Here is a 17,679-nt window from a genome sequence, read left to right as displayed (position 1 = left end):
TTGTAGGAGTGTACTTAAGCAGTAAGCATATTTAGTTTTAAAGCAATTTCACTTATGTTAAATGTTGCTCTTATACCACAATACATTGAAAACGTCAGATGTATGTTGAAATACATGCTTTTCTGTAAAACTCAAATATAGGAGCTGTGTCTACAATTCAAAGTGACAACATTTGGCATGTTTGTTAATTCTAGGTTTTTCGTTTAATATCCCTGTAAGTCACATGAGTGTACACTTTTATTTTTCTAAGATCTGAGACAATTTTGAGATGTAATGCCAATATTTTAGGAGTTTGGTCATGCTGTTTGTATGGGATTCTGAGGCTTTGGTTTAAATCTTTCCTTGTATTGTGAATTCTATTTAGATGTGTTGTACTAAGTAAACCTTGTTAAATAAATCTTCCTTTTAAAAACTGTAAAAAGGGGAAAAAAAGTGTTCATGTTTGTGAGAAAATAAAGTACCAATGCCTTAGAATTGAGAACGTTTGATGTACTGGAGACAAAGAGTACAGAGTAGAGAAAACAAAAAAAGTAAGTGGTAGAGAAACAGAAGCTGAGGTTAAAATGGCAAGGAAGAGCAAGATAATGAAGGGTTGTCCTGGTCCAGGGAAGAGTTCTAAATTGTACTCTGTGAGTAAAGAGAGGCCGTTAGGATGCTGGACAGCAGAGCAGCGCTGCCAGGGAACTCCACCATTCACGGTGGGAACTCTATACAGATGCTCTTTGACTTTAGGTGGTCTTACATCCCAATGATCTTATCAAAAGTGAGAGATGCATTTAATATCCCTAACCTACAGCACTGTAGAGGGTCAGTTGTCTAGTCTCATGATCACTTGTCTGGCTGGAGCTGCAACTTGTGGATGCTGCCCAGAATCTCCAGAGTATCGCATCACATCACCCAGGAAAAGATAAAAATTTAAAAGAATGGTTCCTACTTGTACATGCTACATGCTACATGTAGCATTCACACGAATCTAAAATTTAAAATTGTTAAATTGAATGATCATGAATCAGGCACTGTCTATAAGTTCCATCATCCTGTGTTCTCATACCACTTTAACTTCAAATTTTATCTAGGTTAAACTTTTTGTTTCTCTAAGAAATAGTCTCACTATGAAGCCCAGGCTCGTGCAAATTCAGTCTTCCTGCCTCAGCCTCCCATAGGTTGAATTCTTGATCCAAGTAACAGAGCATGATGACTGGAATGAGAGAGGTAGCTTTGAATACAGTGAGAAATGAGCCAATTCAAGGTAGTTTTACAATGTGAACTACATGGATTGGTTGATAGTTTGGCCATGTAACATGAGAATGAATCAGGTTGAAGGTTTGCTTGTTTTTCCCCCTCAAAGGTTACTTAAAAATGAACATGACCTTTACTTTTTATCTGAATTTTTTATCTATATCCTCTAACATATCTTTACAATAAACTAGTAAAGGAGAGTCACTCAGGAAAATTAATTAAACTCTAGGAGACTGTTGTAGAAACCTATCATTACAGAAGCACAAAAGAGAGAAAAAAAAAATCCCTCTCTGGGCTTTAAAATTAGTTAGGGTAAATTTAGCAGGAAAGCCCTAATTTGTGGGATCAAGCATTCTTCCCAGGTAGATGAAGTTAAAATTGGATTAAATCATAAGACATTCAGCTGATATATATTTCAGAATTGATTGGTAATGAGAAATCCTCATACCTTTTGAGGCCACAGAGGTCTTCTGTACAGATGATTGTGTGACAGCAAAGGGAGCAGACTTTGGGGTTGTTGGTTTGGGTTGTTTGGCTTTTTTGCATGCAACATAGACAGCAATAGAAGAGAAGGTAGATGTGTGGAGTTAAGGTGAGGGAAAGATTTGTGATATAAATCTAGGAATCACCGGAATCAGCAAACAATTTTCAAAGATGGGGTCACAGAAGGAGGTCGCGACACTAAATAACAAAAAGGGGAGATATAAAACCTGACTTCTACAGCGCTTAAGTACTAAGCAGGTAGAAAGCTTTAATGATAAAAAAAAATAAAAATAAAGAATAAAAGGAATAGTCACTGAGCAGGGAAAAGTAAAATGCATTGTCCTGAAAGACAAATTAAAATAAAAAATGTCTCAAGGAGTTGGGTAGCACCATGACATCAGACCACTCAAAAGGATGGCTGAGAACTGGCAGTAGAATTTGCAGCATGGAGGCAATATTAGACTTGTGAAGTTTCCGTGTAGTGCTCAGGCTAAGAGTCTGATATAGAGTACATTTTGGAGACAGAGGAAGAGAGAAATCAGAGTCCATGCACAAAGACAATCCTTTCAAGCAGTTTAACAACAAAAGCAAGGAGAAAAATGGTTCTGCAGCTAGAGTGAACGCACATGTGGATGGTCCAGTGGAGAAAATTGGACCATTCTTTTAATGCTGATAGATAAGAGCCAATGAAGAGAGGGAAAACTGAGGTTCAGTAGAACTCAAGGAGAATTGCTGCAGTGACTTACTTGAGCAGGGGGGAGCAGAGACTGAGCTACACAAAAGGAGCATCTGTCACTCCACAGCAAAAGCAGGCACAAGGCTTATGAAATCATTAATTGTGTAAACATTGAAATAGCTATTTTCTTCTTTGAGAGCCAAATATATCTGTGGATTAAGCAAAACAATTCTTAGGGACCTCTTTGTAAATATGCCCTCAGTTAAAAACCCTGGTTGAATTAGAGAAAACATGCTTAGGAGTCAACCCAAATTATGGAGGTCTGAAATTCTTAAAACGAGAAGAATGAAGAAGGGATATAAGCAATTTTCATCTGGTAATTTGGACTTGTTAAAATATTGTCAACCTAGGAAAATAATTTCTAGAACTTCTCTTTTACTCAATTTGAAGACTCTGATGGAAGAGGCCAGCACTTATTATCATTGCTGAGTTCATGGTAACTACAAATAACAATTGAATAAATTAGTTAAATTAGCCTTACTATTGCTTCATGTTGCATTAAATTATCTATCCTGTGTACCTATGGTTTTCCTGTTTATTGTAGTAATAATCTGATATACCACTCCCACTAAAATGCATTTTCATTGATTTCTTCCATTTTTGGTGTCCTGTTTTATTTTTATTTTTTGAATTAGTGGTTAAATATCATAAATATTGAATAGGATATAACATTTGTTTGTTAGTGAAGTCTTAGAAGTATATAGCATGTAATAGCCACAAAATAGCTTAACAGGTGCAGTTCAATGGCCATATAATAGATAATTAATGAAATAATAAAATGCCCTGTTAAATTCTTTTAAAAATAGCTGTTAAATATTGAAATAACCATGTTTATTTTAATAGCCTTTAATGTTGCTTTAGCACAAATGGTTGTCAGGGTGGGGGTTAGGAGCACATAAAACATTATCTATTGAAAGAAATAAGTATTCTTTTGGTTTATGGGAAAATTACCAGATGAAAGGCTTTTCATAACTAAATTACCTTCATAAAATAGAAACAGTTTCTTCTTTAAATAATTGTTTTAAATATTTATTTATTTGAGAGAAAAAGAAGTACATAGAGAGAAAGAATGGACACACCAGGGCTTCTAGCCACTGCAAACAAACTCCAGACACATGGACCACTTTGTATATTTGGATTACATGGGTACTGGGGAATCATACCTGAGTCCTTAAGCTTCATAGGTAAGCACCTTAACCACTAAACCATATCTCCAGCATTTTTTAAAAATAATTTTTAAGAATTTATTTGAGGGCTGGAGAGATGGCTTAGCAGTTAAGGCACTTGCTTGCAAAGTCAAAGAACCCAGGTTCAATTTCCCAGGACCCACGTAAGCTAGTGGCACAAAGTGGCACATGTGTCTGGAGTTCGTTTGCAGAAATTGAAGGTCCTGGAACACCCATATTCACATTCTCTCTCTTTCTCTCCCTCTCTCTCTCTCTCCCTCTCTCTCAAATGAATAAAATAAAACATTTAAAATAAATTTAAAAATTAATTTATTTCAGACAGAGACAGAAAGAAAGAGGCAGACATAGAGTATGAGTTATGAGTATGAGCATGCACAATGTCATGAACTCCAGATACATAGGCCATTTCGTGCACCTGGCTTTATGTGTATATCGGGGAATCAAACTCAGCTTGTCCAGCTGTGCAAGCAAGTGCCTTTAACTGCTGAGCTGTCTCTCCAGCTCTGTTTCTTAATTCTAAAGAAGGGAAGAAAACATCACTTAAATACTTAATTCTCTGTTGGGCACAGTAAAATCAAAAGCAAGGTGTCACTGCATCAAAATCCCTAGGAGGGTATTAATAATCTTTGCCCCAGAGAAGGTTCATAAGTAGCTCCACCCAGAAACTACACAACTGAGGAGCTCTAAGTTTAGATCAAACATTGTAAGAAGTTCTAATTAAGAAAGTATTTCAGGGAATGGAGAGATGGCTTAGCAGTTAAGGTGCTTGCCAGCAAAGCCTAAGGACCCAGGTTCGATTCTCCAGGTCCCACGTAAGCCAGATGCACAAGGTGGCACATGCGTCTGGAGTTCGTTTGCAGTGGCTGGAGGCCCTGGCACTCCCATTCTCTCTCTCAATCTCTCTCTCTCTCCTCCCTCTCTCTGTCTCTAATAAATAAATGAAAATAAAAACTTTTTAAATAAGCCGGGCGTGGTGGCGCACGCCTTTAATCCCAGCACTCGGGAGGCAGAGGTAGGAGGATCGCTGAGAGTTCAAGGCCACCCTGAGACTACAGAGTTAATTCCAGGTCAGCCTGGACCAGAGTGAGACCCTACCTCACAAAACCAAAAAAAAAAAAAAAAAAAAAAAAAAAAACTTAAAAAAAAAAAGAAAGAAAGTATTTCAGAAATAACTTCCCATTGTATAGAATTAACCCAAACTATATAAGTAGATCCAAAAGATTTTATCTTAAAAAGCAGCATTGGGCTGTAGAGATGACTCAGTGGCTAAAGATGCTTGCTTGAAAGCCTGATGGTCTAAGTTTGATTCTCCAGTGCTCACATAAAGTCAGGAGCACAAAGTGGTGCATGTATCAGGAGTTCTTCTGCAGGGGCTAGAGGCTATGGAGTACCCATTCTAATTCTCTCCCTTTGCTTGCAAATTAATAAATAAAATATTTTAAAAGCAGTATCACTTAAGGGTATTATAATAGCATATACACAATGCTAAGTATTTACTAAAGCAAAAGTAAGGCAAAAAAAGTCAAACTGAAAAATATTAATATAAATCTCAATTCAACTATGAGTCATGATTAAGATGAAACAGTACTATGTATTTAATCACCTCAAATTAAAAACAATTATATCCACTAACTAAAAAACCCATAGGAGGTAAAATGTTTAGTAGTCAATATAAATAATAAAATTTAACAATGTAAATCATTAATCTATTCCTAACATTATATAAATAGTTCAGATATATCATGAAATATTCTTTGAAAAGCTTTACTTCTTATGAGTAACAAATCATCACCACTGCAATAACAAGTATGTGTTGTTCTAGAGGGATAGCTTAGTGGTTAATACACTTGCCTGCAAAGCCTAAGGACACATATTCTACTCACCAGGTCCCAATTAAGCCAGATTCACAAGATAACGCAATCACACAAGGTTGCACATGTGCACTAGGTGGAACATGCATTTCAAAAGAGGCAAGCAAACTCCTTCCCAAAACATTGATTTACAAATTACAGAGAATCAACAAAAGGAAACTGTAAACTGCTCACCACAATTAATTAAAATCTAACTAGGGTAATTAACAAGTATTTTGTCAGTCTTTTTATCTGCCATCTAATTAACTTATATAATATCTATATGAAAATGTACTTGCCTTACTTAGATATATCATTAATATAGTTGATAAAATTACAATATGGAATACATGTGTTTCATCATAGTTTGGTTTCAAAAATTCTACAAAGACTATGTACTACTTTTAGCATTAAAGAGAGGTTAACAAAAATAATTAATGTATTATTCCTCCAAAAAATTATATTATCTACTTTATTAAATTGTAATCTTTGGATTCTCAGAGCTATTAGAATCTGCTTTTTTAGCAGAATCTCAAGATTTTAGAGTCAAATGGCCTGAGTCTGAATTCCATATCCATTCATTCCTGCTTATCTAATCTGCTCACATTACTTAGTTACCAAATAACTAAATTTCTTCATGTGGAAAATTAGAAAATAACAGATACTATCTCAAAAGACTACAATAAAGATTAAATGAGTTAGAATATACAAAGCTCTCAAGAGTAACTCACATTTTATAAATACAAATATGGTTGTTATTTTTTATGTCAATTTGTCCTGGACATAAGAGAAGAGACTTACTTCTATATATGCCTACAATTTTTTTTTTTTTTTTGAAATGACACTGGATTCTCATGAAAACAGAGCGCACGGGTATAGAAAGACTTGCTGTAATATATGAGACAGAGTTTATACCAAGAAATAAAGGAGACTTATAAGCTTCATACAAATAATTATAATTATTTAATTTGGATATTTTAAAATAAATTGCATAACATTTATAGGTTGTTTATGTGGACTTAACAGTAATAAGAAAATAGTTTTTACAAGGAAAATAAATTGTTAGCCTAACATCATGAATCACAATAATTCCTGGGGATCTCTCTAGGAGTAAAAAGGATCCTTTGACATAAACTAATATGGGATAAGGCCTCGGTAGAAAAAGTTAAACCACTCAACATTATAAATAAATTTAAAAAAAGCTAATGGGGCTGAGCCGGGCATGGTGGCGCATGCCTTTAATCCCAGCACTCGGGAGGCAGAGGTAGGAGGATTGCCATGAGTTCAAGGCCACCCTGAGATGACAGAGTTAATTCCAGGTCAGCCTGGACCAGAGTGAGACCCTACCTTGAAAAACCAAAAAAAAAAAAAAAAAAAAAAAAGCTAATGGGAATAAGAAAAGAGATAATATATTGCAGAGTTTATTACACAATAAAAACATCTTTCATCATGTGTATGTAGTATGTGTGGGATGACGTGCGTATGGTGTGATGTGATGTGATGTGGATGCGGTGTTGCATATGTATTCATAGATGCACAGGACAAAGAAGGATGTAAAATGTCCTCTATCCCTTATCCATGTGTTCTTGAGCTTTGAATCTGGAGCTGAATTTTCAGTCAAACTGGCCGACCAGGCAACCCCAGCATTTTTCCTGTCTTCACTCCTCCAAAGACTGGGGTTACAACATTCATAGCCATACCCAGATAGTTATATGGGTGCTGGAGAATCAAACTCTGGATGAATAAGGCCATTAGATCCTCATGTCATATAGCAAGCAGTATTATCTGCTGAGCCATCTTCCTCACCCACAAATTGTCTCTTAAAAGGAAGATCCAAGCTGAACATAGCATATTGTGACTGCAACCACAGCACATAGGAGGCTGGAAAAGTAGAATTTCTGTGAGTTTGAGACGATCCTGAACTACAGCATGAGACATGTGACCCTTTCTGGAAGAAGGAAGGAGGAAGGGAAGGGAGGGAGGGAAAGGGAAGTAAGAAAGGAAGGAAGGCCCACTCTCCATCCACACCCATGCAAAGCAACAATAATTGAGCTCAATGGTCGCACATACACACACAAGAGACATCAAAGTAGAAGGAGAAATAGTTGGTAAGTAGTAGGGGGTTCAGCAGGAATAAAAGGGGAACAAGATAGGGAAAGTGGATATCATCAAAATGCATTTTAGACATGAATGAAACTTTCAAAAATCATTTAAGAAAAAACAAGTAAGGGAGGGAGGGAAAAGAAAGCTTAAATGCATAAAATTTGGTTATTAAATTTTAAGGATATTATTTTGCTTGGAAATGCACCACATCGATCTTCACATATACAAATATCCTTCACATATACAAATTTCCACCCCAAAACATCAGTAAAGTTAACTAGCCAACAGTTTTCTCATTCTTCACATGTATTTTCAGTATGAAAGTCAAAGCAAGACAACTTCCACACCTCTATTGACATGCTTGGGACAGGACAAGGCAAGAGGTAAGGAGGCTATCATGTTAGCAGAAGCAGCAATCTTCAGAGGTGACCCCATCGGAACAGAAGTGCTTGTCTTCTCCTTTGACGGGTACTGGGAAGTTTCTGAAATGTTGATCTTGGACTATACTCACTGTCTCTAGTCACCCACAAGTACTTGTTTGTTCTTGAACACTAGCCAAGGCTTTGCTCCAGAAAACAAATTATCAGGCCTCATCTAAACTGACACTCATACTTTATCATCATTGTTTGCAATTGCTTCTTCACTAAATACCTAGGACACCACTTATGTGGTTTCCTCAGAGCCTCTGCCTATGGCTACATTTCAGAGGCTTTCACCGGTCCCTGATATTTCTAATGTCTGACAAAGAACCCTTGTTGCTCTTCTCTCCTCTCTTCTCACTACCTTGGTAATCTCACCCAGCTTGATAGCTCTGTGTGTGGTCACATGCTGGCAAATGAACCTCTCTGGTTCTATCACTCTCCCGTCTACATATTTATAAACCTGACTGCCCCCTTGAATTTCTAATTGATACCAAGATTCCATTTAAACGTTTTAGTAAACACTCTAGCTCACAGTTATTTTCTTTCATAATCTTTCTACCTCAGCAAATGGTTAGTTTCATGTTTCTGTGAAGGCCAAAAACATGAGCATTCCCTTTCTCTTATATCAGACATCATCAGTAAGATCTACTGAATTTATATCCCATATACAACTGAGGCTGGCTCACTTCTTACCTTCTTATTGTTAAACACCCTCACCCAAGTAGCAACCATCATGCTTTACCTGAATGTTATCATGGCCTCTCAATAGGTTGTTATAACTCTGCCTTCTCCTCACCTCCACACACAAATTGTGTCAACTTCAACTAGTCACAACTTGGGAAAAATAATCTTTATTGTGAAGGGATATTCTTTGAATTATAGAATATTTAGCAGTACCTCTGGTTTCTACTCACTGCATGGCAGGTATTGCTCCCATCTCCTCATATCCCAACCTGTCACAAAAATGCCTCTAGGAGCTAGTGAAATAGCTCAGTCAGTGAAGTGCTTGCTCTGAAAGCATGAGAAACTGACCCATGTTTAAAAAGAAAAAAAGTCAATTGTGTTGGCATATGCTTGTAATCCCAGCACTAGAGAAGCAGAGACAAATGCTTCAAAAGGTAAATAGCGACCGAGAAAAGGAACGAAATAAGGAAGGAAGAGAGGGAGAGGAAGGAAGGAAGGGAGGAAAGAAGGAAGGGCTTATTATAGTCTGCTGGCTCTGCATAACCCCCCACCTTCATTACACTTGGATCCAGTGCCTACTTCTTACTGCTTTATCCACTCTCCTCTGTTCATACTCGCTTCTTTGTCATTCCTCAAATAAAACAGAAAAGCTCAAAGTCTAGACACGTTCCCTCTGTCTGCAGCCCATGCCTCTTGTTATCCACTGGGCTTTATCCCCTTGAGTTCTACAGTCAAAAAAAACTTTCCATTAGGGCTGGAGAGATGGCTTAGTGGTTAAGTGCTTGCCTGTGAAGCCTAAGGACCGCAGTTCGAGGCTCGATTCCCAAGGACCCATGTTAGCCAAATGCACAAGGAGGCGCATGCGTCTTGAGTTCGTTTGCAGTGGCTGGAAGCCCTGGTGTGCCCATTCTCTCCCTCCCGCCCCCCCCCCTCCCCTTCTCCCTCTCCCTTTTCCTCTCCCTCTCCCTCTTTCTCTCTCTGTAGCTCTCAAATAAATAAATAAAATAAACAAAAAAAAAACTTTCCAGTAATGCCTTCCATGAGAAGATGAAGAAGAAGAGAGAGAAAGAAATACAGAAGGATGGAAGAGCTTCTTTCCCAGGACATATCTACCCTAAGACTTCCTCTGTACTAGTTACTAAATAATTTATACATTTGTTGAGATAGGGTCTCAATATAGACCAGATGGGCCTCAAATTCATGATCCTTCTGCCTTAGCCTCCAGAGTGATGTCTTGACATGCATGTATCACAATATCCAGCTCTGCTGGGTATTTAAATAGATCTTGCCCCAGCTGATAAGCTACACTGTTACTGACTTAATGTTTGCCTGCACCTGCCAGAATGTAAAGCCCAGGAGTAAGGAGAACATTTTCTCATCTGGAAAGATACTTATAAAAGGCACTCAATAAATACTTGTGGAGTGAATGAGAGAAGGTAGGAAGGATGGAATGAACTTGAAAACTGTTTCTGATAAGTCTGAAGTGTCAAGGCCACCTAAGCTAATATCTGGGATAAATCTATAGACATCACTCCTAACAAAGGCTGTTAGTTTCATAAAATTTATTTAAAATATAATTTATAATGTACACTGCAAAATAAGGATGTCTTAAAGTGCTTCAGGGGTTAGGCAATTTTATGACAATGGGTATTTAGAGAGCATAGTTACAAGTCTATTAACAGATACATCTGTAGACACATGGAATAAATAGACCTTTACAAGATGTCTTACAAAGTACCATGAGCTCTGGTAACTCCCTTGGATCTACAAAAAGAAGAATGTTTGCTGTAGTAAGTCAAATAATTCAATTTTCCACACTGTAAGGTAGTATAACAAGTAATAGAAATAGTGAGCCAAGCTCTTTTCTACAGATGAAAGCCTGCATGGCTCAATTGTGAGTAAAATAAGAGGAGCAGAATGATTCCTGCTGTAGGCTGACAGCTACATGGAACCCCCTAAAGTTACAAATTGAGTTCCTCTGCTAATTACTGGTCTGAAGGGGACAGAGAAAGATTTACATTTTATTTCTCTTGCTGAACTTGCAACATGAGCACTTGTGAATTTTACATTAGACTCAAGCTGGGAAGTTCCCAGTTACCTGGTATGGATAACAGAGCTACCTCCCATGCAAATGAGGTCAAGTATTTCTTTTTGCCTTGGGTAAGTACCAGGGCGACTTCAGTGTAACTAGTTCTAATAGGGAAGTACATGACAGGAGGGGGAAAAAAAAAAAAGAAGTGAAGAGGAGAAACAGAATAAAAGCATAGATCCTACCTGAAATAAAATTTTACTTGATAGATTCTAGGAATATTTTCAAAAGACTTTAGAATTGATTTGTCACACCCATAGGTAACAATGCCAGCTACTCCATCTACTTCCTTAACTAACTACTCATTTCAAGACCAGTAAAGCTATCCAGCAGGAAAGCACTGAAATGAAATAGGCCCATTTCTCCAGGGAAGCGGACCTGTGGTTCAAACTAACACTTTGATCAAGTAAACACTTTACTTTTCCAAATGAGAAATACCTTTTATGTGACTCCTGGTCAAAAATGCCCTTGTGAAGAAAAATGAAGAGGGATGAAGAAGGAATAGTGGACTATTGTGATGTAATATCCAAAATAGGATTTTGAAAAGGAAAAGTAACTTAAATGATTCTAATACACATATGTGCCCTCTCTAATGTCATGAAATGTCCTAGTTCACTTCCTAGCAAAAGCATAACCTCATTCAAATTAGAATAACAAATTAATTCATGTATTCATCTGTCCAGAAATTATGGAACACATTATCTATGTAAAAGGAATTCACAAAGAATACACTCGCATTGTTATCAAGTTATCTTCTCTCCTTTTTGTTCTATTAACTTAACTATGTACTAAAAATATGAAAAAAAAACAAAAATAATCTTCAGGATAGCCAATTCATTACAATATGGAAAGAAAACTCATCTGATATTTTCCATGTACAATATTGCATAGTTCTGAGAGTCATAAAGATCTTGTTGGGAACCCAGAGCCCTCACTTACAGGTTGTCTAAATGTTTTGGAATCCCTCCAATGTCCTCTGGCACAAAAAAAATTTTCAGTGGTATCTACTCACAGGATAGTTGTGGTGATGAACTGTGATCATCAAACACCCTTCCATAAGACCAATGTAGTTAACAAACTCTTGTTATTTTGGTTTAGTTTTTGGAATTATAAACTCACATAATGTCTTTTCTTACTTCCCATGAGCACTTGCTGGCAATATCCCAGAAACAGTAAATTTTATTTTTCCTCTTCAGAAGGAATTATTTCTGTGCTCGTCATCCCTAAAAATATAAACCTCTGAATTTTCATGCTTCTGGGAACCTCAAAAAACATGAAAAAGAAATTCCACCTTCCAGGAACCCTTCCAGTAAAATGAAATTCTTACCTAGTTTTGGCAAGGAATAGGGCACTTTAAAGTAGTCTTCATAAAATTCTATTAATCGCTTTGTAATGTGGAGAGCATAGTCCCCTGATCCTCTTCTGATAGCATCAGGTCTTGCATATAATCGCACCTAGTTAAAAATACAGAAAGAAGTTAAGTTAGCCTTCTGCTGCTCCCATTTTATCTTTCTTGCGAATGTGTATCTATACAAGTCACTTTTGATAAGACAATTAAACAGGTTCCTTGTTCATATGCCAAAGTACTCTGTGTTTAAAAGACCCAAACTTAAACAATTGAAGTAACCAAGCTGAGCAAGTTACATTCCCCTCACTTTACATGACATAGAGCAGATTTATATACTTTGAATCAAAATAAGTATTCAAAATTATCATGTACATGTGCTTTCTAGAGATATGAAGGAATGGTGGATTAGTATAATGGGTCTCTGACTATGCAGAAACTACTCAAGATATGGTGGCTCAGCAATGGAGAAAATTCATGGTTTGTTAAAAACATATTGAATGAAAAGCTGAAAGTATTACCAGCTTGGAAAATGCATATATATGTGTGCATTTCTTTGGAATCACTGTCCTTATTCCCAATATGCAAAGTAGCAACAGAAAACTAGTCATATACATAAGTAATCACCATTCAGAAAGGCTATCTACAACTGTTTCAAGCTTCAAAACCAGCTGAAGTAATTCATATACCTAACACAATCCGAATACAAAATATTGATTCTTATAGAAAGCATCATAAATTATCTAGTCTTGGCCAAAAAGAAAAAGAAAAACAGAGCTTAAAGTGAGAAACATAAAACTAAACTAACAATTGTACATAAAAGGTTAAAATGAGATTAGTTTTCATAATACTTTCATGAGGCTATCCAGCATCTTTTCTTCGAAAGGCTAAATCTATTTTTCACAGATGTGGTCCCTAATCCTCATATCAATTCCGTGAATATGAAGTGTGTATTGCGTGCTGCAGTGGAAAGTATAGCAGCTGGGGAGTTGGATTTTCGTCCTACTCTGCCACTAAGCAAGCTGGGTGATATTGAACAAATTATTTAACCTCCTTGGGTCTCAAATGTTCTCATTTATAAAGTGATGGTGTTGCAAGCCAGTTGCTAAAGTGCTTTTCAATTCTGAAACATATTACTTCCAATCCCATTTTACAGATAAGGGAGTTTACGTCCCTTTGAAATCACTAAAAAAAACAAGTGGCTTACACAGTATATAGAAATGGGTATTAATGTCAAACAAGAAAACCAAAAAAAACCAGTATTCAGCCATATCATAAAAATCAATTATACAATTCACACTCTATTGCCCATGCCTATGGGGAGAGAACAGAGATGTGTTAATTGAAGGGTTGATGTTGCAGTCAGGTTTGCTGGTAGAAATCACCCAACCAAGAGCAGCTTGGGGGGGTGGGGGGAAGAGGTTGATTTTGGCTTACAGGCTCAAGGGGAAGCTCCATGATGGCAGGGAAAATGACGACATGAGCAGAGGATGGACATGACCCCATGGCCAATATAAGGTGGACCATAGCAGCAAACACTAGCAAGGGGGAGCTGGCTGTAACACCCTCAAGCCTGCCCTCAACAATACACTGCCACCTGGAAGTATAAAGTCCCAAATCTCCATCAGCTGAGAACCTAGCATTCAGAACTCCTAAATTTATAGGGGCACCTGAATCAAACCACCACAGCTAACAATCAAGAAAAATCCCGTGTGACTTCATGTTAGAAAACCTGTAATTCAGGAGTTGGGGAGACGACTCAGCAGTCAAGAGCTCTTGCTGCACGAGCATGGGGACCTGAGGGGGGCTGCGACTACGTGAATTTGATTCCCCAGCATCCGAGCAAAACGTGGGGCATGACCATGTACGTCTGTCATCCAAGTTCTGCAGCAACAGAGACCAGAGAACTATTGGTGCTTACTGACGGAAAAAATGCAAAAAGGAGCTGGGCGTGGTAGCATATACCTTTAATCCCAGCACTCAGGAGGCAGAGGTTGGAGGATCTCTGTGAATTTAAGGCTGGCTTGAGTCTACATAATGAATTTCATGTCAGCCTGGGCTAGACGGAGACACTAAGTAGAACCCCCCACCAAAAAAAATATGCAAAAAGGGAAGCTCTGGGCTGAGTGACAGACTGTCTCAGGAAGCAGGTAGACAAACTAAAGGAGGAGGACACCCAAGAACTCCTCCAGCGTCCACATGTGTTCACAGAGTGCATTGCATCTGCACATAAGCCAAACATACTCTACACACAAACACATGCCAAAAAATAAACTAATATAAAAAATAATGATCTGGGCTTGAAAGATTGCTTAGTGACTAAGGTGTTTGCCTGAAAAGCCAAAAGACCCAGGTTCTATTACCCAGGATCCACATAAGCCAAATGCACTAGGCGGCGCAGGCATCTGGAGTTCGTTTTCAGTGCCTGGAGCTCCTGGCATGCCCATTTTCTTTCTCAGTGTTTGACTCTCTCTCAAATAACTAAATAATTTTTTTAATTTAAAAAATAAAAAACCTCTAATTTAATAAGTTATTTGCTAAATTCAGTATCAGTTATTTACCTAAATTGTGATGCTACATTATCCCAGCAACTAAATCAAATACCAAATTTAGTTGACAGCTGGCAACATTTTTGGCTGGAAGTGGTATAAAACCAAAAACTATCAGGATGTATCATCTGTGGCAGCAAAATTTGTCACTCAGAGTGGCGGTAGATTTCCTGCACTGCTTACAAACATGCAGTGCCCTACATAAAGTTCCCAAGAAACAAACTGTAAGAAAGGATGAGTGCTCAAGTGACTTGGAAAGAAAGGCTCTCTGAGAAGGAATTGGGGAAGCAGGATAAGAGAATATTAGGCCATGAAAACTACTAGGTAAGGACTGCAGAAGGAATCTAGTCCCTGTACTGCCAGCACCCACCAAACAGCAATGACTTATTTCTGCACTAATTCCATCACTAAATAATTATTTGGCACAAGCTTTGTATCAGGTCCTGGACTAAGCATTTTTCATCTCATACTCAGGAACACATGTTCTCTAACGGAAGGAGCCATAAAGAAAACTGGCAACAAAAAAAAAAGAAAGAAAAGAAAAGAAAACTGGCAATATAAACCAATGAATATGCAATGACCATCTCAAAGGCCCTCTCAGCTATTAGGTGACATTAATAACAACAGGTGATACATGCCATATAAATGACAGACATCAAACAGCCAGTGACACTGAGGCACAATGAACAGCTTTTAGAAAACTTCATTTGGAATAACTGATAAATTCATATTAAAATGATAGCGAAGGACTATGGCAAAGTGATGCAGCAAGGGACACGGCCGCATTCAGGGAAGCATCCCTGATTTGGGTAGAAACACAGCCCTGCCTTTCAATCAACTTGGCCAGTTAGTCCAGCATCCACTAGACCTGGGCAAGACAAACACAGTTAAATCAATCTGGTTGTCAAGAACTGATGGAAGAAATCCAATTTGAGTGAGAAGACAAAACATGCACATGCTTAGCAAAATGTCTTCATTTTCTCATTCAAACATTTATGGCATGCCTGCTGTGTGCCAGGCCTTGTACTAGGGAATAGAAATGGAACAATAAAACTCCTCCTACAAGATGAACAAGACATTTATACTTACTGCTTTTAAGAGGTTCACAGTATGTGGAAAACAAACATATAAATCAACAACAAAAATACAATCTGAGAAATATAGCCGTGCATGCTGCCTTCCCACAAAGCTATGCTCTCTACCCGCCATCCCCTCTTGCCTTTGAAAAGACAGCCTTCCCAAAATGTTTCCCTTTATTTACACATCCCCAACTTATAGTTCCATCTTGGATCATTTTTATCAGTAGACAAGTAGATATCTGTATTATTTCCTATGATTTTGTTTGTTTGTTTGTTTTATTGTTCTCATCATTTTGGCTTGTTTCTTTGTTTGTTGTTTTTGAGACAGGCTGGCCCTGAATATATGATCAACTTTGACTAAACCTCTCAAGTTATGTAATTCCAGGTATACGATAATACCCTCATCTTTTAACTTTTATTTCATCGCAAACAGGTCCTCTAGCTATGGTTTCTACAAATGCTCTTTGGAAAAGTTCTCATTAGATGAATATGTAAGTTAATACCCAAATTAGAATATTTCAAAAAATGAAGTCAGGCTAGTGAGATGGCTTAGAGGTTAAGGCATTTGCCTGCAAGTCCTAAGGACCCAGGTTTGATTCCTCAGTACCGACTTAAGCCAGATGCACAAGGTGGCACATGCATCTGGAGTTTGTTTGCAGTGGCTAGAGGCCCTGGTGTGCCCATCCCCCCTCCCATTATCTCTGTCTCTCTGCCTTTCTCTCTTTCTGCCTTTCTCTCACTTGCTCATTCTCAAATAAATTAAAAATAAATAAACACCAGCAACCCGAGATAATGGTATAAGTAGGATATTTGTTATTTATAAGTCCTGTTTCGATTATATCTTGAACTCATTGTAACAAACTTTCCTCTCCAATGTTCTTCTAGTACTGACCTTACCAGGCTTACTAATGACTTCAGGATGGCAAATCAAATAGCCAGTCACATGGTCAGCTGGGTAAACTATCAAGAGCATTTGCACATTAATCATTTCCTGTCAATGAAATGCTTTCTTCATGAGGCCTAGTCACTTCTCAATGTTGGAGAGCTCCAGGTTTCAATCACTTTTCTTTCTACATCAAACCTCTTAATTATCACATCTATTCTCGGGGTAGTAAATATCCATTTAGATAACAATGATTTTCCAAATAATTCCAGTCTTCCAGACTTGTGAATCTAACTGCCTATTGTCTATATGACATAACCACTTGGATATATAACAGGAATGTTAAGCAAAATATTCTTAAGGCAAATTCCTGATATCTCTCTCGCGCTCTCTCTCTCTCTCTCTCTCTCTCTCTCTCTCTCTCTCTCTCTCTCACACACACACACACACACACACACACACACACACACACACACAAACACACACTTCTCCTGTTCCTCAAACCCTTCCCTCCTCAGTTAATGACAATTCCATGCTTGCATTTAGCTGTCCATGCTCAGCACCATAGTAACATCCTTGTTTTACCCCTTGCTCTCACTTTATAGCATCTTCTATTGGTTCTACCTTCAAAAGAATCCAACTTCTTCTAACAACCTCTCTCCTACCACCATTCTCCCAGCCTCTTCTACATCTTGCCTGCATGACTGCTCTACTTCTACTGATTCCTCATCCCTTAGCCTCTTTAGGCTGCTCTGCACACAGTAATCACTCCTTCCCTATTAAAATGAGAATCAAATCCTGTCAGTCCTCCACTTTTTCTCTCACAGCAGCTTATTACCTTATTCAGAGTAAAGTTTCAAGCTTTTAAAGTCACCCAAATTCCATACACAAAGCTAGTCCCTCTAGCTCTCTGGCTTCATTCCTAGTGCTCTGCTGTGCCTGATTTGCAATGTACTCCCTGCTGCTACTCCATCACAGCAGACTTTGTACCCAGGCTTCCAAGTTCCCCTTGGTATCCCTGGGGTTCATT

General features: G+C 37.9%; 1 protein-coding gene across 1 annotated transcript in view; it reads right to left on the bottom strand.

Annotated features, from left to right (window-relative positions):
- Positions 1-17,679, bottom strand: part of Trhde (thyrotropin releasing hormone degrading enzyme) — a 441,021-nt gene that overhangs the window by 310,439 nt on the left and 112,903 nt on the right. The window contains exon 3 of the mRNA XM_004650112.2: positions 12,121-12,247. Within this exon, the coding sequence (XP_004650169.1) occupies positions 12,121-12,247 (127 nt within the window). The remainder of the gene's footprint in view (positions 1-12,120; positions 12,248-17,679) is intronic.

The sequence above is a fragment of the Jaculus jaculus genome, chromosome 6, assembly GCF_020740685.1.
Source record: "Jaculus jaculus isolate mJacJac1 chromosome 6, mJacJac1.mat.Y.cur, whole genome shotgun sequence".
In the NCBI taxonomy this organism is placed as follows: domain Eukaryota; kingdom Metazoa; phylum Chordata; class Mammalia; order Rodentia; family Dipodidae; genus Jaculus; species Jaculus jaculus.
This window is presented reverse-complemented; position numbering and strand designations above follow the sequence as displayed.